The sequence below is a fragment of the Rhinatrema bivittatum genome, chromosome 16 (genome assembly GCF_901001135.1).
Source record: "Rhinatrema bivittatum chromosome 16, aRhiBiv1.1, whole genome shotgun sequence".
In the NCBI taxonomy this organism is placed as follows: Eukaryota; Metazoa; Chordata; class Amphibia; order Gymnophiona; family Rhinatrematidae; genus Rhinatrema; species Rhinatrema bivittatum.
The window spans coordinates 479,869-504,360 of record NC_042630.1 but is presented as its reverse complement, the minus strand read 5'-3'; the positions used below and the strand labels follow the sequence as shown (position 1 = coordinate 504,360).

At 47.8% G+C, this 24,492-nt stretch overlaps 1 protein-coding gene across 7 annotated transcripts in view; it reads right to left on the bottom strand.

The window, feature by feature from the left end:
* Positions 1–24,492, bottom strand: part of CHD4 (chromodomain helicase DNA binding protein 4) — a 129,140-nt gene that overhangs the window by 80,771 nt on the left and 23,877 nt on the right. For all 7 annotated transcript variants that reach the window (XM_029579471.1, XM_029579470.1, XM_029579469.1 and 4 more), the window contains exons 3-13: positions 20,629–20,750; positions 19,960–20,160; positions 18,217–18,335; positions 17,877–18,118; positions 4,269–4,393; positions 3,902–4,037; positions 3,493–3,680; positions 1,995–2,219; positions 1,713–1,916; positions 1,352–1,563; positions 633–764 (exon numbers count right to left, since the gene is read on the bottom strand). In XM_029579471.1, the coding sequence (XP_029435331.1) occupies positions 633–764; positions 1,352–1,563; positions 1,713–1,916; positions 1,995–2,219; positions 3,493–3,680; positions 3,902–4,037; positions 4,269–4,393; positions 17,877–18,118; positions 18,217–18,335; positions 19,960–20,160; positions 20,629–20,750 (1,906 nt within the window). The remainder of the gene's footprint in view (positions 1–632; positions 765–1,351; positions 1,564–1,712; positions 1,917–1,994; positions 2,220–3,492; positions 3,681–3,901; positions 4,038–4,268; positions 4,394–17,876; positions 18,119–18,216; positions 18,336–19,959; positions 20,161–20,628; positions 20,751–24,492) is intronic.

Below are 24,492 nucleotides of genomic sequence, written 5' to 3'. Positions count from 1 at the left end.
GTACAGTAAAATGCTGCAGTTAGGGGATAGAAATGAGAGAGATCCTGTGTACAGTAAAATGCTGCAGTTAGGGGATAGAGATGAGAGAGAGAGAGATCCTGTGTACAGTAAAATGCTGCAGTTAGGGGATAGAGATATGAGAGAGAGATCCTGTGTACAGTAAAATGCTGCAGTTAGGGGACAGAGATATGAGAGAGAGATCCTGTGTACAGTAAAATGCTGCAGTTAGGGGATAGAGATATGAGAGAGAGATCCTGTGTACAGTAAAATGCTGCAGTTAGGGGATAGAGATATGAGAGAGATCCTGTGTACAGTAAAATGCTGCAGTTAGGGGATAGAGATATGAGAGAGAGATCCTGTGTACAGTAAAATGCTGCAGTTAGGGGATAGAGATATGAGAGAGAGATCCTGTGTACAGTAAAATGCTGCAGTTAGGGGATAGAGATATGAGAGAGAGATCCTGTGTACAGTAAAATGCTGCAGTTAGGGGATAGAGATATGAGAGAGAGAGAGATCCTGTGTACAGTAAAATGCTGCAGTTAGGGGATAGAGATGAGAGAGAGAGAGATCCTGTGTACAGTAAAATGCTGCAGTTAGCAGAGGAAGGAGAATGACCCTGTGTACATCACAACCTGTGGTTCCAGTAGCTCTGTTTGTAGATGTCATAGTCCTGAATGTCCACATCTTCCATCTCCCAGGATGCCTGGTCGTAGGGCAGGTCTCGCCATTTGATCAGGTAGTGAACATTGTTCTTCTTGTCAACACTGGGCAGGAGATAGGAAGGAAGGAAGCCAGGTCACCAAGGAACACTAACATGCAACATGAGCACTGCATCCACACAAGCCACATCACGCGCATACTCCTCCTTTTCTGACTTGTGGATTGCAGATGCCATGTGCCCAAGGCCAAACCATTACAACATGCACGAGGTGATGCCACTTCTGTTAAGGCACTGGCAAAGATCAAATCTGTGCCCCATGTTGCAGACTGGGACACAGTGAGTAGCAATGGTAACATGGAATAGACTTAGTTTTTGGGTACTTGCCAGGTTCTTATGGCCTGGATTGGCCACTGTTGGAAACAGGATGCTGGGCTTGATGGACCCTTGGTCTGACCCAGTATGGCTTGTTCTTATGTGAAAAGGTGGGGGTGGTGGGGCAATGAACAGCAAAGACGTGCAAGCTGACACGTTAGAGGGATTTACATTTATTTATGTGAGAGGAACAGGCAACAGGAAAAGAGAAATATAATTTAGAACATTAAAAAGGAAATGACATTCTTTGTATAGCCTGAGCTAGAAAGCTTAAGGAATACAGTCAAAGGCCAGATGTAAGCAAAAGGTCTCCTGCACCTGTGGTTGAGGATACGGTGGATCATCATCCACTCAGGCTTGATCCCATAGCGGTAGAAGCGCTCCTCCATCTCCAAGTACTGCGGATCCTTGTTCTTCCGCTTCCTGCTCTTTTCATCATCATCTCCCCCATAGTCACCTGGTGGTGGCGGTTCATCCATGTCATTCTTGCGCTGATAATTGCGGAACATGACCTGGCAGTGCAGCTCCAGCTGTGAAGCGCAAAAACCCAAAACCAATAGTAGCTCCAGCTATAGGTGAATGGGGTCAAGAAACTCAATCAGCAGTTCTTACTCATTCAACAGGACTCCCCCCCTCCCCCATTTAAAGTGTTTTGGAGGTTGCGTGATCCATATCTCACCTGCAGCTCTGAGACCCAGGAGCAGTGCCAGTAGGACATGCCCTGCCACTTCACAAAGAACTCCCTCTCAGCCCGGCCCTCCAGGGGCTTGGAAGGTACAGCTAAGAGCGCTGCATCCGCTGCCTTCAGTACCACCGTGGCAGGAGGCGGCTGGCCCCACCTCCAGGTCAGGATTTTCTGGATCTTCCCCTTCAAGGGAGGACACTAATGGAAAAAAGGAAGGTCAGAAGGCACCTCAGACACTGCTCCTATGCCTGCCCCCACCCTGTGCATTATACTTACTGTGCAGCGGGGACACAACCACTCCCCATTGGGGATTTCTGGCAGAGGAGGGTTCAGACAGTGGATGTGGTAGGAAGAGGGACAGGTATCGCAGCACAGCAGCTCACCCCCATCCTTACACACACGACAGAACTCCATGTGGTGGTCATCTTCTTCCTCTGCATCCCCAGCTCCCTCCTCCATGTCATCCTCCACTTCCACCTCCCACTGCACCCCCTCCTTCTCCTGCCAGAAGTGGAAAAAAAACAAAAAAGACTGATGAACCTTTTAAAAACCTTCAAGAAAGAAACATGCAAAAGTTCCAAACAGATAAGTTATACAAAAAACAAAAACAGATAGTTATACAAAAAAAGAAAACAGATAGTTATACAAAAAAAGAAAACAGATAGTTATACAAAAAACGAAAACAGATAGTTCTACAAAAAACGAAAACAGATAGTTATACAAAAAAAGAAAACAGATAGTTATACAAAAAACGAAAACAGGTAATTATACAAAAAACGAAAACAGATAGTTATACAAAAAACAAAAACAGGTAATTATACAAAAAACGAAAACAGATAGTTATACAAAAAACAAAAACAGGTAATTATACAAAAAACAAAAACAGGTAATTATACAAAGAAAGAAAACAGATAGTTATACAAAGAAAGAAAACAGATAGTTATACAAAGAAAGAAAACAGATAGTTATACAAAGAAAGAAAACAGATAGTTATACAAAAAACGAAAACAGATAGTTATACAAAAAAGAAAACAGATAGTTATACAAAAAACAAAAACAGATAGTTATACAAAAAACGAAAACAGATAGTTATACAAAGAAAGAAAACAGATAGTTATACAAAGAAAGAAAACAGATAGTTATACAAAGAAAGAAAACAGATAGTTATACAAAGAAAGAAAACAGATAGTTATACAAAAAAAAAAACAGATAGTTATACAAAAAACGAAAACAGGTAATTATACAAAAAGAAAACAGGTAATTATACAAAAAACGAAAACAGGTAATTATACAAAAAACGAAAACAGATAGTTATACAAAAAACGAAAACAGATAGTTATACAAAAAAAAAAAACAGATAGTTATACAAAAAAAAAAAATAGTTATACAAAAAAAAAACAGATAGTTATACAAAAAAAAAAAACAGATAGTTATACAAAGAAAGAAAACAGATAGTTATACAAAAAACGAAAAGATAGTTATACAAAGAAAGAAAACAGATAGTTATACAAAGAAAGAAAACAGATAGTTATACAAAAAACGAAAAGATAGTTATACAAAAAACGAAAAGATAGTTATACAAAAAACGAAAACAGATAGTTATACAAAAAAAAAAAAGAAACATGTGAGATACTTCAGAGTAAACACACCCTGCTGTACAATGAACAGCTACAAAACTTCACTGTCTGCACCTCCCCAACAGCAGACAGTGCCCCCTCCAGCCCTGTCTTCCCAGGGACAAATAGGGAACCTCTGCTTGCTCCCAGGTACTCACACAGTGGGGGCAGCTCCACTTGCCCTCAGGGGCCTTCTCCATGTCAGGGTCCAAGCAGACCATGTGGTAGGCACGAGGGCAGGTGTCACAGAGGATGATCTCGCCGCCCTGCTGGCACACCTCACAGTAATCCTGGTGATCCGTCTCATAGCCATCCACTGGTGCCACCGCTGATGTGTCCTCATCGCCTGCAGAGGAAGGACAGGGGAAGGGGGGAGAGCTGAGTTTCTTTTCAATCCCTACAGATGTTCAAGAGGAGGAACAAAGCCACCCCAAGCTGCCAAGGCTCGCTGCATGTAGTGTCCGAGCAGGCTGAAGGTGACAGACTGGGCTATGCGGGAAGGATGCACAATAGCCCTCAGATAGAAAGAGAAGCACGGAGGGGAAGGAGAGAGAGCGACCACTCCACCTTTCTTCTTCCTCTTGCTGGCCTTCAACCTCTTGCGGCTGCGGCTACTGCGGCTGGTGGAGCCGTCTGAAACAGAGTAACTGTTGATGCTGGCGTCATCAAAGTCAGATTCCACTTCCAGGTCATCCTCCTCGCTCTGTAGGGGGGGAGCACAGGGCTAAGTGTTGACAGACAGACCACACAATCCATTCCTCCCCAATCCCTCTCACCAAACCTCTACACCACCCCCAAGCCAAGAACCCCCTCTTTTGGGGAAGGAGACACAGATCCACCTCCTCACCTCTAAGCATATCACTCTATCCAGCCTGACTGCTGGGAATAGGACAGCTCCTCCACCCCTCTGCCCCCCCAGGCTCCATTTCCTCACCGAGGACCGCTTGCGTTTGGATCCAAAGCCCCCAAGTTTGATTTTCAGGGGTGCCACCTTCTTGGTTTTGGTTTTCTTGGGGTCTGGAGCACGTGGAATCTTTGGTTTCCTCCTGGCATTGGGTCCTAAAAAAACAAACAAACGATGAAAAAGGTGATTTAAAAAAACAAAAAAAACCCCAAACTTACCCATTAAGTTTCCCTTTTTTTCCAGACCAGTCCAAACAAGTCTGTTATGTCCCCGTCACCAAATGGAGACAGAGAAAAAAAAAAAAGCTCAAAGCTGTCTTCACTCTCCCTATGGAAATCTGGTGCTGCTGCCTCTTCAGTTTCCTATGTCAAAGTTAAGATAACTAAAGGCAATTGTTTGTTTTGATTTCAAAATCAGCACTACAAGCAAAATCTGATGCAACCAAGAAACTTCACTCCATGGTCATTAACCCAGGAAGCAAACAATCCTTCCACCAAGGTCAAGATTAGGCCAACTACATACTCACTGCTAGTTTACTGAACTTTAGACTGAGATCCCTTGATCGCTGTGGCTTCCCTGGGTGGGTTCTGGACTGGTCTGGCAGGACCAAAGGAAAAGAAATGAACAGGTAAGTTTAAATTATATCTTCCTTTATCATCCATACCAGACCAGTCCAAACAAATTGGACATATTTAAGCTCCACCCAGACCAGGTGGAAGAAGACACCTGCATCCAAGGCATAACATTTCCCAGCCTGCACACCCACACTGAGATGTAATACAGACAAGGGCGCTGCCCCACCATTATCATCTGGAAAGACAGGTTCTAGTTATGCCTATGAGAAGCCCTGCATCCTCATCGAGTAGGCTTGACATCCATCTGGGACTTGCAAGCGCTTGCTACAGCAGGCCGAATCACTCATCTTCAAGATTCATTCTGAAACCAATGCGCTTTAATAGGACACATCAAATCCAATAAAAACTGGTCACCTACAAAATGTCTCAAAGAAACCTACAATGGACTTGAAAATGGTTGTCCTTGTCCTGGTCTACATCATCTGACTTTCTTACTGTCATGAAAAAAGCCCGATTCTGACCCAAGTGAAACAACATCTTTTGAAAGGGATAGTAATGGACACAGATACCCTTTCATTTACAATTGCCAAAGGCCATCAAGGAGAAAGACTTGAACAAGAGATGCACTAGGAGGCTTGAGAGGAAGGGAGGCCAGATCCCTTCAAGTCAAGTAAACCTTCCACAGCTGAGGTCTTGTGTTCAACTCCCTGGAAGAAAACATCCCATCAAGGAGAATAATGGAAAGAGCTTGTGGACTGTGTCCATTGAAGCAAGCCAGAGCCATTCTCCGCCCTCTGCAAGATTTGCAAGTTAAGCCTTCATGCCACTCTCTTCAGCCAGAAGGAATGGATCTCTCAAAGGGAAATATTGTCTCCTCCGAAAACTGACCTCACAGAGGCTCCAGACTCTAAGTCAGGTAAGTGACATGATCCTGTTTCACACCCATGATACTAAGAAAACTTTATGTAGCTGGTTCTCTCAACAGCCAAAGTTGTAAGAGAGAATGGAAGGGATCTTCTGATCGGGGGAAGGCTGAAGCGGCACCACTGCTTGCACTTTCAGAACTTGGTCTAGGGAATAGCCAGGCTCCTGACATAACTGAAGGATACTAGTTACAGTTCTACAAGGATAGCCAAAACCCCGGGCTCCTGCTTTCCTTTTCCAGCTGAAGAATTGCTTGTCTTGCAGCTTCGTTGGTCTGATCTAAAATCCAGTGTCAGCTCAAAACATTTGTCTGTATGATGATAGTGTTCGCCATGTAAGCTGCTGCTAGGGTCTGCAGGGGAACTCCATAGCAGACCAAACAGACATTTACCAGGGTATCTGAGAGCTACTAGATTTCCTCAGCTGGTTCACATCAACTAATGGCAATACATCGACTACCACCACTGGTCAGGATTTCTAGAGTGCGAGATGGTTGGCTCTGATCCTCGTACTAACCATTGAATTGTTGAATCTCCATTAGGACCCCTGTCCATGCTTTAGTTGCCTCAGATCACAAGGGAGGATGACTCAGAATCAACGTCAGGAAATGTCTTTACAGAGAGTGGTGAATGCCTGGAATGCTCTTCCGAAGGAGGAGGAGAAGACCAAAACTATGAAAAAATTTAAAGGGGCATGGGATAAACACTGGGGATCCCTAAAGGCTAGAGGTTGAAAATAAAGAAAAAAGCATGGGGGTAACTTTCTGATGTGGCAGTTGCTACCCTTAAATAAGCAGCTCCATCACTGCTCTCTGCTTCAACGCCAGTGAGTGAGAAAATGGAGAAATGACTTACCTGATAATTTCGTTTTCCTTAGTGTAGACAGATGGACTCAGGACCAATGGGTTATGTGCTCCCCTGCTAGCAGATGGAGACTGAGTCAGGTTTCAAAGCTGACATCACCCTGCAGTGACCTCAGCCATTCAGTATTCTCTTCAAAAAGCCATTGTGGGCATATTGAAGAAGTTGATTAAAAACTGAAGACTGCAACTGTACGCAATCAACCTAAGCACTGAATGCCAGCAATACTACAGATGCCCTGGACTAGGGATAGGGTAATGGCTTACCCATAATCACATGGAATTGAGATTCACCTCATGGTCGATTTCTTGGTGCCTCTCCTCGGCAGCCATGGGCGGGAGATGCTGAGTCCATCTCTCTACACCAGGGGTGGGCAATTAATTTTCCCATGGGGCCGCATGAGAAATTGGGATGGTTTTAAAGGGCCGGACTAATATAATTAACTCAGTTCTCAATAGCCCTACTTATGAAAAGACAGCAGTTTACCACCAATGCATGTCCTCTGAGAAAACACAACAAATAAGACCGATACAAACGCTTACATGCTAGCAAAATATCTCATCTCGGTAACAGACACAGAACCGACCTAACATACTCCCAGGATCTGTAGTAATGCACATAAACTAATCCGCACACAGTTACACCTGTATTATGGAATACACTCAAACAGGAGCAACCCTATCTATGAAAAGGCAACACTACAAATATTAAATCAGGTCCTAAAAACCAATACACCTCTTATTAGGAAAACAGAACTAGCAAGCAGCTATAGATCCCCACACAGAAATAATGGTAAAACTATACTAATAAGCAGAATAAATGTTTCAAAACAGCTATGAACAGAATAACATCCAACAATTAAAAACTCATAAAAACTATTAAACATTCTCCAAACACCAATAAAATATTTAAAAAAAGCAGACATCACACAATTAAAATGGCAGTCAAGAAAAATAAACTTAAAGCCACCTTTACTTACCCCCTCCAGCAGCTCTCCTACTCCCCTTCCCTGCAGGCCGTGGCACACACCAGAAGCAGCAGTAGAAGCTAAGCTCTATACTTATGGTCCTCTTCCTTAGTGCCCATGTCTCTCACACACACACACACCATACTAGTCATGCCTCCATAACCAGTTTCTGTCTCACACACCAATCATCTCCCAAACAGTCTTTGGCACACACACACCAGTCACCTTCCTGAACAGTTTCTCTCATGCCATACACACACACACACACACACACACACACAGGCCTTCCCACTCCCGTGTTCTACTTACATATATGGGCTTCTCACTCTCATAATCACTTTCTCTGTCTCTCTCTCTCACACACACACACACCCACACACTCACTCACCAGTCTCTCACTCCCATGCTTGTTCTCTCCACATGCACAGGCTTCTCATTCCCATAATCACTTTCTTTCTCTCTCTCACACACACACACACTCACCAGTCTCTCACTCCCATGTTCTCTTTCAGATATACAGGCTTCTCCCTCCCATGATGTGTCTCACACACACCCAGGTTTCTTACTCTCATGCTCACTCTCTTCACATGCACAGGCTTCTTGTTCCCATAATCACTTTCTCTCACATTCACACACACCAGTCTCTCTCATTTCCATGCTCACTCTCCACGTGCACAGGCTTCTCATTCCCTGAATCACATTCTCTCACATTCACACACATCAGTCTTTTTCTCTGACACACACCGTCACCTTACCAAGCAGTCTCTCTCTCTCATGCATGCACACTCACCCAGGTTTCTCACTCCCACAACACCAGGCTTCTTACGCTCATGCTTTCCCACATACCCAGACTTCTCACTTCCATCCTTTTTCTCTCACACACACACACAGTCACCTCCCTGACTAATGTCTCACACTCTCACATACACATCAGTCATCTCCCTGAGCAATCACTTTCATTGTCTCTCACATACACACACACATCAGCTCTCTGACCAGTCAATCACACACAGGCTGGCTGGCTGCTTCTCTCTCTTTCTCTTACTCACTTCCTCTCCCCCCCCCCCCCCCCCGAGCACAAATGGGAGCTGCAGCAGCCCCCGCAGGCCAAGAAAGAAGAATCCCATCAGCCGCGTCGGGCTCATGCTGCTGACTCCTTTCTCAATTACCGGCTGCTTCAATTGCTCGGGGACCGACACTGCAGCCGACGCGGCACGGCTCTTTCTCCTTCCCGCGCACCGCTCCGTGTATCACTTCCTGTTCCGGGTCACGGGAGGGGGGGTGCAGGCGCGGGAAGAAGAAAAGGCCAGCCGCGGGTACCACAGCTTCTTCTAACACCGCTGCCGTTCCCACTGGGCTTGAACGTGCTGACAGCCCAGCGGCAACGGCAGCGGGAGAGACCGGGAGCGCGCACCGCCGACAGGCAAAAAACTCCCACGGCCCGGTCCCGGTCCGCGGACCGGTGGTTGGGGACCCCTGAGATAAAAGACCACGAAAGGCGGAACTGTGACATATGTAGGAAAGAAACTCGAGCGAAGGCACGCTGCCCGATTGGCCGGTGCTGGGCAAGGCACCCCTAGCCAGAATGTCTACCAACATGAAAGGAGGACACCACCTTAGACCTAAAAGAGGGGACTGTCCACAAGGAAACCCTGTCACGGGAAATCTGCAGAAAGGGATTCTTGCAAGACAGAGCATGTAACTCCAAAACCTGTCTGGCCAAACAGAAGGCCATCAGGAACACTGCCTTCAGAGACAAAGCCTTCAGCGTCGTTCTCCTCAAAGGCTCAAACGGAGCCTCACAAACTCGCAAGACCAAATTAAGGCTCCAAACTGGGCATAACCTCCAGACCATAAGTCACAAATGCTTGACTTCTTAAGAAACGAACCACATCCATATGCGAGGCCAAGAACCTGCCTCATCATTTGCCCCTAAGAGAGCCCAAAGCTGACACCTGAATGCGAATGGTACTATAGGCGGGACCCTTAAACAAGCCCTGTTGCACAAATTCCAAGATGGGAGGAACTTTCAGAGATAGGTGCATCCCCTGTCAGTGGGTCACCAAGACAAACACCCTCAAGACCTGAATATACACCAAATTGGCAGGTCGACGAGCCTGGACATTTGTGGAGATAACCTACTCCGAATAACCTTCCCGGCGCAGCCACTACCTCTCAAAAACCAAACCGCGAGACAAACGTGATCCTCTTAATCCAAAAATATAGGCCCCTGATGCAACAACTTTGGTAGATGAGCCAGCCGAAGGGATCAGACCACGCCAGATGCACCAGATCTGCAAGCCATGGACACTGCGACCACTTGGATGCTACTAATACCACGGAACCAGGATGCGCCTCTATACACCTCAGAATTTGACTGACCAGGGCCAAAGAGGAAACACATACAGCAGGATCCCTGACAGCCAAGGGCACATTAGAGCATCCAGGCCCATCAAACCGACCTCTCTTCTGCAACTGAGAAACCTGTCTTTGCGTTGAACCATGTCACCATGAGGCCCAACTGGGGAACACCCTACCAAGCTCAAATGCAGTTCCAAGCCTCGTGGGACAACTCCCATTCTCCCGGGTCCAGTTTCTGCCTGCTGAGGAAGACTGCCTGAACGCTTTCCGCTCCTGCAACATGCGAGGCCACTATGCCCTCAAGATGGCCCTCTGCCCACAAAAACGCTGTGCCTCCAGAGCTACTGCCCGACTATTCATCCTGCCTGGACGGTTGATGTATGCCATTGTTGTCGCATGGTCTGAAAACATGCGAACGTGCGTCCATGGTGACCACCAACAAGGCCGGTGTTTCAGGTCCATTCCCTTCATCAAACTGCGTGAGACAGCCACCAATAGAGACTAGACCTGCATTCTCACAGCAGGGACAATGGCAGATGATATTGACCCAACAACAGGTCCCACCTGAACAACAGAGCGTGCAGCAGAGGTCTCATGCCGCCAACGCTCATGGAATCAAATCTAACGTGGATGCCTTGGAACTAAGCAATTGAAAGTAATCCCAAGTCGTTGACAATGGAAGACAAAGCCACAAAAGCCTGTGGGCCGCCACCCCCGAGACCATACTCCTGGCTGACGTGCGAATCAAATCATAGAATGAATCTGCTACATAAGCCACCCCAGCCTCTAAACGAGCTGACTGCAGGGCACCATCTCCTGCTGAAGCCAGATCTTGGCTTCAGCAGGCCCTCTGCATCAAGTTGGCACAAACTGTACCCCAAAGACTCAGCGCGGGGACCTCAAACATCTGCTTTAGGTGAATCTTCACCTTGCGGTCCTGCACATCTTTCAAAACGGCAGCCCCCACCACCGGGATGGTCATCTTAAGTGACTACCAACACCGCAGCATCCACCTTCGGTACCCGCAGTATCTCCAAAGTCTCCTCCATCAGGGGATATAGCTTCCAAGCTTCCTGATCTTCTTAGATAAGGGAAAGACACTTGGGGGGGGGGGGGGGGGTGAGGTTGTCCCTCAGCCCATCCAGGAACGGACTCACCCCCTCGCTATCAGACTCCTCCTGAGTCACTTTAACCTCCAATTCCTCCAAGACCCGGGGAATAAATAAACGGACAACTCTAGGATCATCCCCCTCCCATCTTTCATCTGGATCCGGGTCGTCCTTAGCTACATCTGGGTTCACACCCAGTGCCACAGTCACATCAGCTCCTGGAACCACCCCCTGGTGGTCCAAAGGGACATTCTGTGGATCATCCATTGAGTCCCCACCCATCCCTGGGGTCCACCTCCGACTCCGCCAGACGCAGTCCCAGACGATGCAGTAGGTCCCTGGACCCACCTGCAGGCCTCTTAGGCTTCTTTGGCGCAGACAGGGGAGGCCCAACTCTAGCCCGCTTCCCCTTTGCCCCCCCTTCCTTACCAGGAAGGCTTTATGCATCAAGAGGATACATTTCAGCGAAAATCCCTCAGGGCCATCCTTCCCCTGGCTCCAGGCTGTTGTCAGAATCCCCCCCCCCCCCCCCAGGTCCCCCTGAACCACAGGAGAAAGATGGGAGGGGAATCTCTGGGTTCCCTAGTTAAAAAGGACTCCTACCTGCGGACACCTCGGCCATCGATTCCGATCTCCCTCCGAAGGGTGGGAAATCCGCTCCCCCCGGTGCACCCTGCTGAGAAACCCGCCTCTCCCGAAGCGCAACCAGGACAGAGGGAGCGAGAATTCAAGCATGTAGACTCCAGCCCACATGCATGGCACACCTTCTCTGCACAGTTTGGGCGCCATACCATGTGCTCTCGCACCATTGGCCGCCCTGCGGCCTGCAAACACCACCAGCGTCAATCAAGAGAGATTGAGATGTCAGTAGCTCCTGCTGCTGGACCCACCAAGGGTGCTTGACCCTTCTATGTGGGAACTCAGACCCCAACTGAATTGGTTCCCAAGGAAGAATCGGTACCCCCAAAACTCGGCATAAACTCCTCAGAAGTGGCCTATGCTCCATCGGGAGCAGCTTTCGCACAGAGTCCACAACTCTGCAGCAGAGATAAGAACATAACATAAGAAATACCATACTAGGTCAGACCAAGGATCCATCAAGCCCAGTATCCTGTTTCCAACAGTGGCCAATCCAAGTCACAAGTACCCAAACATTAGACAGATCACAAGCTACTATTGCTTATTAAATTACCCTAATAACAGTTTATGGATTTATCCTCGAGAAACTTATCCAAACCTTTTTTAAACTCATTTACACTAACTGCTGTAACCACATCTTCTGGCAATGAATTCCAGAGCTTAACTATGCGCTGAGTAAAAAAGAATTTTCTTCGATTTGTTTTAAACGACCTACTTGCTAACTTCACGTAGTGGCCTCTGGTCCTATTATCTGAGAGAGTAAATAACTGATTTACATTAACTTGTTCAAGTCCTTTCATGATTTTGTAGACTTCTATTATATCCCCCCTCAGTCGTCTCTTCTCCAAACTGATAGAGAAACACTGAAAAGCTGAAGGCAGCACCAGACTCCTATAGGGGGAGTGAAATCAGCTTTAAAACTTTTTTTTTTGTCTCCATCTGCTGGCAGCGGTGACATAACACTTATCTGGACTGGTCTGGCATGAATATAAAGGAAACGTGCAATAACCCATCGAGCAACAAATACACAAGAAATCCCCCATAACACACCCCACCAGTCAACACAGATACACAAAACTAAAAGTTACAGCCAGAACCAATGTAAGTGTCGAGTCTGCAAATATAACTTATGAATTCACTATTAGAAAAATAATAAAAGCTCCAAATTTAAAGATATTTTGCTTTTTAAGCAACAGAAAGCTTAGTGTAACTAGATATGACATGTGAAAGTATGCCCTCAAATAGGGAGATGTTGACATCACTCTTTATCTTGAGTGTAAAAGGGTATCTGAGAGACTGCGTCTTATCGCGCATACAAAGCTGCACATTATTGGAGAAATTACTTACCTCAATTTTGTTTTCCTTAGTGTAGACAGATGGACTCAGGACCAACAGGTTTATGCTCCCCTCCCAGCAGATGGAGACAGAGACAGGTTTCAAAGCTGACATCACCCTAGATACTGCCCTGCAGTAACCTCAGCCCTTCAGTATTCTCTTCAAAAGCTACTGTGGACATACTATTGAAATAACTTGATTAAAAATGGACAACTGTAACTGTACTTAACCAAACACTTAACCCCAGTAAGATTATAGATGCCCTGATCCAGGGACTGGATGACAGCTGCCAACCCGAGGCTTACGTTTGTCATGAGGCCCAGCCAGTTTGGAGAGGACAGGGGTACACTCCTGCCTAGATGAGCTTCCTGCAGCCACCACTGGAGCCGAGAGCATACTTCCATCAGTAAGTGGAGGCAAATCAAATAATCTTGAGACAGTGGGTTCCAACATGACAGCAGGGAGCATTGAAGTGGTCACATGTTTTCCCACACCCAGGGTTACCGCCATCAAACCGATGACTCGAAGATAGCTCCACAGAGTCTGCCGTATTGTGTTCATCAACAGACGCACTTGGGACATCAACTTCCTTATCCACATGGTCGGGAGGAAGACCTTGCCCTGCTTGGTGTCAAACTGGACTCCCAGAAATTCCAAGGAATGGGAGGGTTTGAGACTGCTTTTGTCCGAGTTTATGACACAACCGAGGTCCTGAAGCAAGGTGGTCACCCGGAGACTCTCTTCCATGGACTTTTCCCGGATCAACCAGTCGTCCAAGTACAGGTGCACCAGGATTCCCTCTTTTCTCAAAACTGCCGTTACAAACATCATAATCTTGGAAAATGTTCTGGGGGCAGTGGCCAGGCCAAAGGGCAGTGACGGAACGGATAATAGCGTTAGGAAACATTGATGCTCTTGCCAGATTGGAATATGTAGGTAAGCCTCGAATAGGTCAAGGAGATATGAGTGCTGCAAAATTCCAGCGCATATTCTTCTCGTATGACCTCCAGTACCCATTTGTCCGACGTGATCTCGACCCACCTCTAGTAGAAGAGGGAAAGTTGACCCCTATCTCCTTGTTCTGAAGGTGGGTCAGCAAAACTTCATAGGGGTGTTTGGGACAAACCTGACCCTCTCTTGGGCTGCAGACTCCAAAAGGACTGAGACCTCCCAAAGGACATAGACCTCCGAAATATCGAGTTTCTGTAGGCACGAAAGTGTAAGAGCCACTGAATTGACCCCCTCATGGGCAAGGGGCGCTGTAACTGCTTTCTCTTATCTTCTGGTAGCCGGGGTACTGGAGAGTCGCCCCATTTACTGGCCAGCTTTTCCAATTCGCTGCTGAAGAGGAGTGATCATTTACAGGGCATCTTTGTGAGATTTGCTTTGGAAGTTGCATCTGCTGACCAATTCCACAGCCATAGCTGTCTTCTGGCCACCACCACTGAAGCCACTCCTCTGGCCGAGGTACAGACTAGGTCTGAGCCCACATCAGCTAAAAAGGCGGCGGTGGGTTCCATAACCGTTCTGGAATTCGCCCCCATGTCATCCACCTCCCGAAAGAGGAGCAGGCACGAATGAGCTACCAGGGCACAACAAGAAGCAATTTGTAAGGTCATTACTATTGCATCAAAGGCTTAAAGATGGACTCCATCTGCTTATCCAACCCGCTCAGAAGCTCACTTCCCCTTACCCCAATGGGATTGGGAACGATGTCCATACAGCACACCGAGCAAGGAGACCAGAGGAAGTCTGAATCGGGAGGAAATTGAATGTTTTTTTAAATGCCTACAATGGGACATGATTAGTTAATTGTACACCGATGTGATATTTAATTTTGAACGTCGATATAAAAAAAACCAACAAATAAGTAGAAATTCTACTTTTAAATTGGAGAAAAGATTGAGCCCCGCTCTCCTGCGGTGATACCTAAAGGTCCCTCCCCCAGTTGAGAAATCCTGAGGTGATTTCCCAGATCCCTCAGATGTTTGCCTTGGTCCGGTAGCCGGTTTCCAGCGTGGACTTTGCTGCTGAAGCAGCTGAAAGGCAGAGAGGGCAGAAAGCCGAGCACGGTGGGGATGGCCAAAGCCCTCTCCCTTCCACAGCCAGTAAGCACTGAGCCCAAGTAAGTTATAAAAAAAAAAAGATTAAAAGTACAGTGATCTCCATAGGGAAAGCACGTCCACATCTGCTGAAGACGGAGAAATACTGAAGGGCTGAGGACATTGCAGGGGTTTACCTAGAGTGAAGTCAGCTTTGAAACCTGACTCAAAGCATAAAGCCATTGGGTCCTGAGTCCATCTGGCTACACGCTAGGAAATCCTTTTTTTTTTTTTAATGGAACATTTTTCTTGTATGCAAATAAAAATCACTTATCTTTCAGCAAGTATTTATCTTCTTAGCAAACTGCCCACCCGACAATGCTTCAGAATTCTGTCGTTTAAGGGTAACGTCCACCATGCTTGTCAGCATCTCAGCTTATCAAGGGCAATTTGCTAAGAAGATAAATATTCAAAGATAAGTGACCGAGACACTCCCAGAGACACTTTTATACTCAAGATAATAGAAACATAGAAACGACAGCAGAAAAGAACCAAAATAGACCATCCAATTTGCCCAGCAAGCTTCTTATGGTAGTATCTGCCGTATCATGTAGGTTACCCCATGTTTCTCTTAAGGGTAGCAACTGCTGCTCTGTGCAGTTATCCCCGAGCCTTTTGATAACATAAAAATGTACTGTTAGCAACATTTTTACTGGGTGATGAGTCTTTTCGAAAATTCAGACCGTGCTGCTTTACATGCTTTGCTTATGGAACTGGCCATATAAGCAGTCCTGTGGTTTTTTTCCCATACTCGCAACACTAGTAATGTTTGTTCCAAGACATGGACACTGACCGAAGTAAAAAACTGTTAATAATTCTTAACTTTGCACCTGCTGACTGGAGAACTCTTCTTCATATTTTACTCATATCCCAAACAGCTGATACTGAGGTGACTGCATATGTTCCTGGTCAAATATGGTGACCAATTATATACTGTTACACTTCCAAAATCATGTAAACTGAGGTGATGGTACCCCAACCAAACTTCGGTATATAAAACCACATAAATAAATAAATAAGTCTGTGCATCAGTTGCCTAGACTGTGAAAGTCAGGCCCTCGTTGGTTGCCATCTGAATTCCAATTCCCCTTTGCCCTGCCACTGAAGCAGAGAGCAATGATGGAGTTGCATCAACAGTATCAAGGCTTATTGGTTAAGGGTAGTAACCACCATACCAGCAAGTTCCCCCCTACTTATCAGTTCCCCAGACTGTAAAATTCGGGGCCCTCATTGGTTGCCATCTGAATCCAATTCCCCTTTGCCCTGCCACTGAAGCAGAGAGCAATGATGGAGTTGCATCAGCAGTATCAGGATTATTGGGTAAGGGCAGTAACCACTGCTTCAGCAAGTTACCCCCATGCACTCTTTTCTTCAAATCCCATCCTCCAGCCTTTAGGGATCTCCAGTGTTTATCTCTCTCCCCTTTGAAATCTTTCACTGTTTCATCTTCACCTCCTCCTTCAGAAGGGCCTTCCAGGCATCCACCAGCCTCTCCGTGAAGAAATATTTCCTGACCTTGGTTCTGAGTCGTCCTCCCTGGAGTTTCATTTCATGACCCCTAGTTCTATTGATTTCTTTCCAATGGAAAAGGTTTGACGATTGCGCATCATTAAAATCTTTCATGTATCTGAAGCTCTGTATCATATCTCCCTGCATCTCCTCTCTTCCAGGGTGTACATATTCTGATCCTTCAGCATCTCCTCATAGGTTTTCTGATACTGAGCACACACCATTTTGGTCACCCTTCTTTGGACTGCCTCCATCCTGTCTCTACCCCTTTTGAAATAAGGGCTCCAGAACTAAAACACAGTACTAGAGGTGAAACCTCACCAAGGTCCTGTAGAAGAGGATCATCACCTTCTTTTTCTTACTGTTATTCCTCTCTCTATGCAGCCCAGCATTCTTCTGGCTTTAGCTATTGCCTTGTCACATTGCTTTGCTGCCTTCAGATTGTCAGAAACTATCACCCCAAAGTCCCTCTCCTGGTCTGTGCACATCAGTCTTTCATCCCCCATCACATAGAGCTCTTTTGTATTACCGCACCCCAGATGCACGACTCTGCACTTCTTGGCACTGAATCCCAGCTGCCAAATCCTTGACCATGCTTCAAAATTTCGTAAATCACTTTTCATTCTCTCTACTCCTTCAGGCATGTCCAACTCTGTTGCAGATCTTAGTATCATCCGCAAATAGACAAGCTTTACCTTATATCCATTCCACAATGTCGCTCACAAAGATATTTGTGATCCCAATAAAGAGTGAAGTCAGCTTCTCACTATACAAGGGTCATTCTGTCACATCCCGTCATATCTTGTTACGCTAAGCTTTCCGTTGCTTAAAGACAAAATACCTTTAAATTTGGAGCTTTGATTACTATTTTGATGGTGAATTCATAATAATAGTTATATATCCAGATTTATTCACCCCCCCTCAAAAACCAGGTTGATTACTTCATAGTAGTCTGCAAATATGCTTAGATCCAAAAATAAAACACCTGTCAGAACCCGGACATGTCCTGAAAACCTGGTGTGGAAGGACACCAAAAAATGAAGATTGGAAGAAGGCGGGGGGGGGGGGGGGGGGGGGGGGAACACACAGAGAGAGCAATCTCTTGCCTTCTTTTCCTTCAGAAAAAACAACAAAGGAAAAGGCTAAAAACCAAATGCGCACCCAATCAATAAGAACACAGAAAAAAAATGAATACACCCTGTGGGTCTGAAAAGCACGGGTACCGATGAAGTTTGCCGAGTAAAACGTGCAAGTCACCTTTCCCTTCTTTCGTCTTGGCTTTGCGGAGGGGAACGTCTGCAGGAGGCAATGGCACCACTACTTCAGCATTCGCCACCATGCTCTCCACTACAGCGACAGCAGCAGCAGCTGCAGCAGCCACAGATGCACCCGAGCTGCCTTTGAAAGGGTTGTTCGTACTAAACTCCCTCCATTTGGCCCCAAGCACCATCATCATTTTCGAGACTGCAATTTTGGGGTTCTTGGCAGCAATCAGGGGTCTATGGGACAAGAAAGACATGTCAGGCAGAGGCACATGAGAGAGAAAGATCAAGGTCAGCCCTCAGTCCCTCAGCTTCCACCCGACAACACTTCCCACCTCACAAACTGGCTGAAGGCTTTATAGTTGGTGAGGGTACGATAGTCCTCTTCTGAGAAGGTATGAGCAATATCCACCATGCCCCAGTCCTCCAGCAGCTGCCCTGAAGACTTGGGCTCCTACAAAGGAAAGACAAGACCCCCCGCACCCCCAACCAAAGTTATCAGAATGAAAAGAATCACAGAAACCCAACCCCAGAGCTTCCAGGAAAGGAAAATTGCTTCTTACCTGCTAATTTTCCTTCCTGAAATACCACCGATCAGTCCAGACCAGTGGCTTTATTCATCCCTACCAGCAGCTGGAGGCAGAGAACAAAACCTTGAGGCACTGCTACATGAGCGAGAGCGTCACCTGCAGTCCCTCAGTATTGACCTGTACCCAAGGCAAGATAATTTAACAGGGAGAACTAAGAATTGGGGGATAAGAGGTCTCAATTCCTCCCTCTTAAAAAGGCGGAGCATCTAGGATCATCGCCCTCAGCTTCAGGTCCCTCAATCGAGATCGGATCGTCCCTAGACCATCTGGATCCTGGGGATGCGCCTCGTCTGGGTCTGCATCTAGATCCACACTCATCCAAAGGGTCATCGGAGTCCCCCAGCTTCCTTGGATCCGACTCCAGGCGCGCAGGACGGGGACCCCAAGGTTGCTCACGTGGGCCCATGGACTCGGTCAAGGACACCCGTGGCCTTTTGGCGGAATCCGAAGGACTGTCCATAAACCTCTGCTTTCCTGCCTCTCCGGCCAGAAAAACCTCATGTAGAAGAACAAATTCAGGTGAAAACCCACTTGGGCCCCCTCCGGACTACTGGGTCGTGACTCTGTACCCTCTTCCTCAAGCTGCAAAATCGTGGGGCGGGGGGGTGTCCCGGATCCCCAGGAAGACTGTACCCCCTTAATTCCCCATCAAGTGGCGAAGAACCGCGCCCTGGGCCCCCCAAGGCTTACAACGTTTAGAGGAAGCCCCCTGCCCCCCAGCGCACATGTGCAGAGGGAGAGGGAATTGAGAAAGGCCTCCATACGCGGCCTGTCTGCCATCAGGCCAAACACGCACCCCCCCAGGGGAAAAGCTCCAAATTTGCACGGGGGGGGGGGGGGGGGGGGGAGAGGGGCTCACCATGCGGCCGCCGCCAGGTAAAAGAGAAGCACGCGCTGCCGTAAAGTTCCTGCCGGCGTGAAAGAACAAAATCAGCTGCCGCAGGCAAGGCACGCGCCATCCCCCACTCAAACAGGTGCCCTAGAAGCATTTCCCTCCTGGGGACTCTGGCGGCCGAAGCCTTTTTCTTCCCCTGCACCTCCCGCGCCGACCTCTGTTGGTCCTGCCGCGCCGGTCGTTTGTCTGGCTGCTGAGCACTCTCCTGCTGCTCCCGCTACTGAACTCTCCCCCTTTTTTTAAACAAACAAAAAAAAAACAACTTTACAGCAAAAAGGCACAAAGGGCAGAAAGAAAAAGCCTCAAAAAGGGGGTTAGCGGATAGGAGGGGACTTTGTACTCCAGCAAGGAAGCAGCATCCTGGCTATGAGTGGTCCCGGGGATCTCTAATCCTCACATCACTCGGGACTGCAGGTGGCTCTCTGGGTTATGCAGCAGTGCCCAGCCTGCAGCCGCTGGTAGGCATGAATAAAAGCCCGTGTCTGGCCTGATCTGCGTCTGTTCAGAACAAAACGTCACTCCAGTGCTGACCACCTACGCACTGCCCCGCACACAGGACCCACAAAAAGGCACTGGTGCATTCTGAGAGATACCTTGCAATCGTCCTCTTCATCTTCCTCCTCCTCCTCCTCTTTCCGCTTAGTTTTGGTTTTCTTCTCTTTCTTTTGTCCCATTTTCTTTTTCTTTTTCTTGCCTGGGGTGTAATCGCTGCCTTCACTGTCAGATCGCAGTACTGGTACCTCCTCTTCCTCCTCCCCAAAATCGTTACCCTCTCCAGAGCTGTCACCAATTTCCTGGAAGAGGGAAGGATTCAGTCTTAAACACCCCCAGAGCATCCGTGCAGGAAGAAGGGCCACCAGCAGAAACCCCATGAATGTCACAAATGTCCCGGAGCATCCCTCCCAGCACTAAACACCCACGGTGAAGGACAGCGACTGTCACAGCACGAGTCACACAAATGCCACTGCTCCCCCCATGCTGCAAAACCCCTTACACCAGTACTGATCCCAACCCCGGGGGCTTCGGAGACCTCATTTCCTACTGCTAAACCCTCTCTTGCTCCAGTCGAGGGCACGGTTACCCTAATTCCCATCTTTCCTAGGACCAGGAGTCCCTCCCTGGCTGCAGCAGAGCGCTCCCACAATTTTACTGCCCCCCCCGAGTCTCTCCCTGAACCAGCACACTCCCCCTCCACACAGCAAGAAGCACCCGTGACCCAGCTGCCCTTCTACTACCCCCTCCCAAGCCAGCAGGGCACTTGCCTCCTTTTTTTGCCGTTTGGTTTTTGGTATTTTGGGTTCTCGCAGTTTTTTTGCCTTCTTCTTCTTCTTCAATTTTGGTGCTTCTGCCTCAGAGAGTTCTTCATCTAGATCTTCATCTTGCTCTGAGACAGGGAACACAGAAGAAAATAAACACATTTATGACTACTCTTACGTTGCCTGCCCAGAGCTATGGATGGAGCAGGATACTAATTATTTTAAATATACAAGTGTGTGTTAAAATCACTGATTTTGGTCAAGGGCAATGAATTCATGCAGAAGGTCCCTGTTCAGTCCCAGACTGGATCCTCTGCAGAAGCAATGTTCACAGTCCCCAGCAAGGAAGGGAATTTAGGGGCCCGTAAGATGCCCTGGTGCACCACTGCAATGACTAAAGTGCAGGTGTTGGGGAATGTAAAATAGAGGGACCATTCCCAGGTATTTGCGAATGAAGATACATGGGGCCCAGAACAGGAAGAAAACAGCCGATCTTAAAAAGACATTGATTTTATTATTTTGCCTCGGAGGAGGAACCCAGTGGCCCAGAGCAAACTCTCCCTGCCAGAGAAGTACATTTCATTTTGATATGGAGCTGGAGAGTTGCCAGCAATTACAAAGAGGAACATGAGCAGAGTTTCACAGGGGAACACTAGTGTTGGTTTAAGTATAGACTCAGTCACCCAACAGGATAGGTGACTAGAGACAAAATCTCAGTTGGGTAGACCGAGTGGGTCAATTGGTCTTGACCTGCTGTCACTTAGTAGATGCAGAAAACATTTCTAGCCTGTCAGCATACCATTTCACTAGAGTTTGCTGCTAACACATCTTAACATAGCAATGACAGCAGAAAAAGACCAAACGGACCATCTAGTTTGCCCAGCAAGTTTCTTAAGGTAGTAACTGCTGCTTTATACAGGATACCCCCAAACCTTATGTTAAGGGTGGTAATATTTACAATCAAACCCACAACAAATCACAGCTTGCAATATTTTCTATAGCCACATCCCAAAACTGCCCTGAAAGACAAATGGAGAAATTACTTACCTATAATTTCGTTTTCCTTAGTGTAGACAAAAGGACTCAGGACCAATGGAATGTACAAAAGCTACTCCTGGACAGGAAGGGAGGCTGCCCGTGGTCCAGTTAGCACTGCCCTCGCAAAGGCTGCGTCCTCTCGGGCTTGGATGTCCAAGCAGTAGAACCTGGAGAAGGTGTGCAAGGAAGACCACGTCGCTGCTTGGCAATTGATGCCGGGAGACAGTAGCTTAGCTTCCGCCCAGGATTGCCTGAGCCCTAGTGGAGAGTTTCATCTGAAGGGGTAGAGGCTTCCCTGCCTTTATGTAGGCTCCGTGATCACGTCCTTGATCCAGCGGGCTATGGTAGCTCGCGAAGTTGCCTTGCCTTGTTTTTTTCCCACTGGGAAGGACAAATAAGTGGTCCGTCTTGCGCACCGGTTCTGTACGTTCTAGGTACCATACCAACAGCTTGCCGACGTCTAAGTGGCGTAGGAGGCGGTAGTCTCCCGAGTCCTTGCATCTATCTAGGGATGGTAAGGAAATGGACTGGTTCAGGTGGAACTCCGAGACTATGTTTGGTAAAAAGGAGGGGACAGTGCAAAGCTGCAACGTTCCTGGAGTCAGCCGGAGGAATGGCTCCAGACATGACAGAACCTGTACTTCAGAGATGTGATGAGCAGAGCACATCGCCACCGAAAACACGGTCTTCAGCATTAGTAGGCATAAGGACAAAGCTCACAGCGGCTGGAACAAAATCCCTGCTAGGAAGTCCAATACAAGATTGAGGTTCCATAGGGGGATCGGTGTTTTAACCTCTTTCAGGAAACGGTTCAAGTCCGGAGCGCAGCTAAGTGGGCTCCATTCACCTCACCTCTGAAACAGGAGAGAGCCGAAACCTGAACCTTCAAGGAGTTGAGGGACAGCCCTTTGTTTAGACTGTCCTGTGAGAACTCCAGATTCATGGGGATCTTCCAAGGGGGTACCCTGCGTTCGTCATACCAGGCCTCAAAAACTCTCCAGATCCTCACGTACGCCAAGGACGTCGAGAATTTCCGCACGCAGAGCAAGGTGGTAATTACGCTTGTCGAGTATCCACGCTTCTTCAGGCGAGCCCTCTCAAGGGCCAGACCGTAAGACAAAATAGAGTCGGGTCCTCGTGGCGGATCGCCCTTGGAGGATTTCCTTGTATGGGGGAAGGTGTAAGGGGGGGGGGGGGGGCCAGATCTGCACCAGAAGCCTCCGCAGGTCCACATAACACAGGCATCTGGGCCAGTCCGGGGCCACCAAGAGGACTAGCCCTCTGTTTTGTTCAGTCTTGCAGATGACCTTGCCCAGCAGAGGCCATGGAGGAAAGGCATACAGCAGGCCCTCCTCTGGCCAGGTCTGAACCAGGGCGTCGATTCCTTGGGAGTGTTGATCTCTTCTGCAACTGAAGGATTGGGGAACCTTAGTATTGAGAGATGTGGCCAACAGGTCGAGGGATGGAAGGCCCCAGCAATCCACTAGGAGCTGGAAGGCTCTGGCAGACAATGTCCATTCTCCTGGATCCAGACTCTCCCTGCTGAGGAAGTCTGCCCTGATGCTGTCTTGCCCCGCTATGTGGGAGGTCGAAATCCCCTGCAGATTTAGTTCTGCCCATTCCATAAGGGGGTCCATCTCCAAAGACACTTGGTGGCTTTTGGTTCCTCCCTGGCAGTTGATATAAGCCACCATTGTCACGTTGTCTGACATCACACGGACTGCTTGACCCCGGAGCCTGTGGCTGAAGTGTAGAAACATCAATCTGATCACTCTGACCTTCAGGTGGTTTATGTTCCAGTGCGCCTCTTCCTTGGCCCATCGGCCCTGTGTTAATTCCTGACAGTGGGCTCCTCATCCTCGGAGGCTTGCATCCATCGTGAGGACTAGCCAGTTCGATGGGGACAGGTTTACCACTCTGCTTAGGTTTGCTTCCTGTAGCCACCACTGGAGCAGAGAACATACTTCCATCAGTAGGTGGAGGCGAATTGAGTAATCTTGAGATAGTGGGTTCCAATATGACAGCAGGGAGTGTTGGAGTGGTCTCATGTGCACTACCTCCAGTGTTGACACCATCAGGCCAAGGACCTGGAGATAGCTCCACACCCTGGGGCGCACTGTGTTCATGAGTCGGCGCACTTGGCGCATCAGCTTCCTTACCCTCGAAGGAGGGAGAGATGACTTTTCCTTTTTTGGTGTCGAACCAGACTCCTAGGTACTCCAAGGACTGGGAAGGCTTAAGACTGCTCTTGTCCATGTTCACGACCCAACCAAGTTCCTGGAGTAGGAACATGACCCTACTAGTCATCTGGAGACTCTCTTCCAACAACTTCGCCTGGATCAGCCAGTCGTCTAAGGGTGTACCAGGACCCTCTTCTTTCCTTAGTACTGCCGCTATGACCAATATAATTTTGGAAAAGGTTTTTTTTTGGGGGGGGGGGCAGTTGCCAGGCCGAAAGGCAACGCCTAGAACTGATAACGGCAGAAGACCACCGCAAAGTGCAGAAAACGCTGGTGGTCTTGACGGATTGGGATATGAAGGTTGACCTCTGAGAGGTCCAGGGATATTAAGAACTCTCCTGGCTAAACGTCCACTTTGATGGAGCAAAGAGTTTCCATGCAGAAGTGGGTTATCCGCAGATGACGGCTGTCACGCTTGAGGTCCAGGATGGGACGAAAGGACCCCCTCCTTCTTGGGTAAGATGAAATAGATGGAATAACGCCCCATATTCTTCTGGGGTGTGGATTCCACTGCCAGTCTTTTGTGCTGGGAGTGGGAAGGCGACATCATGAATGTGTCCCAAAGCATGCTGCGAATCTCTAGGGCATATCC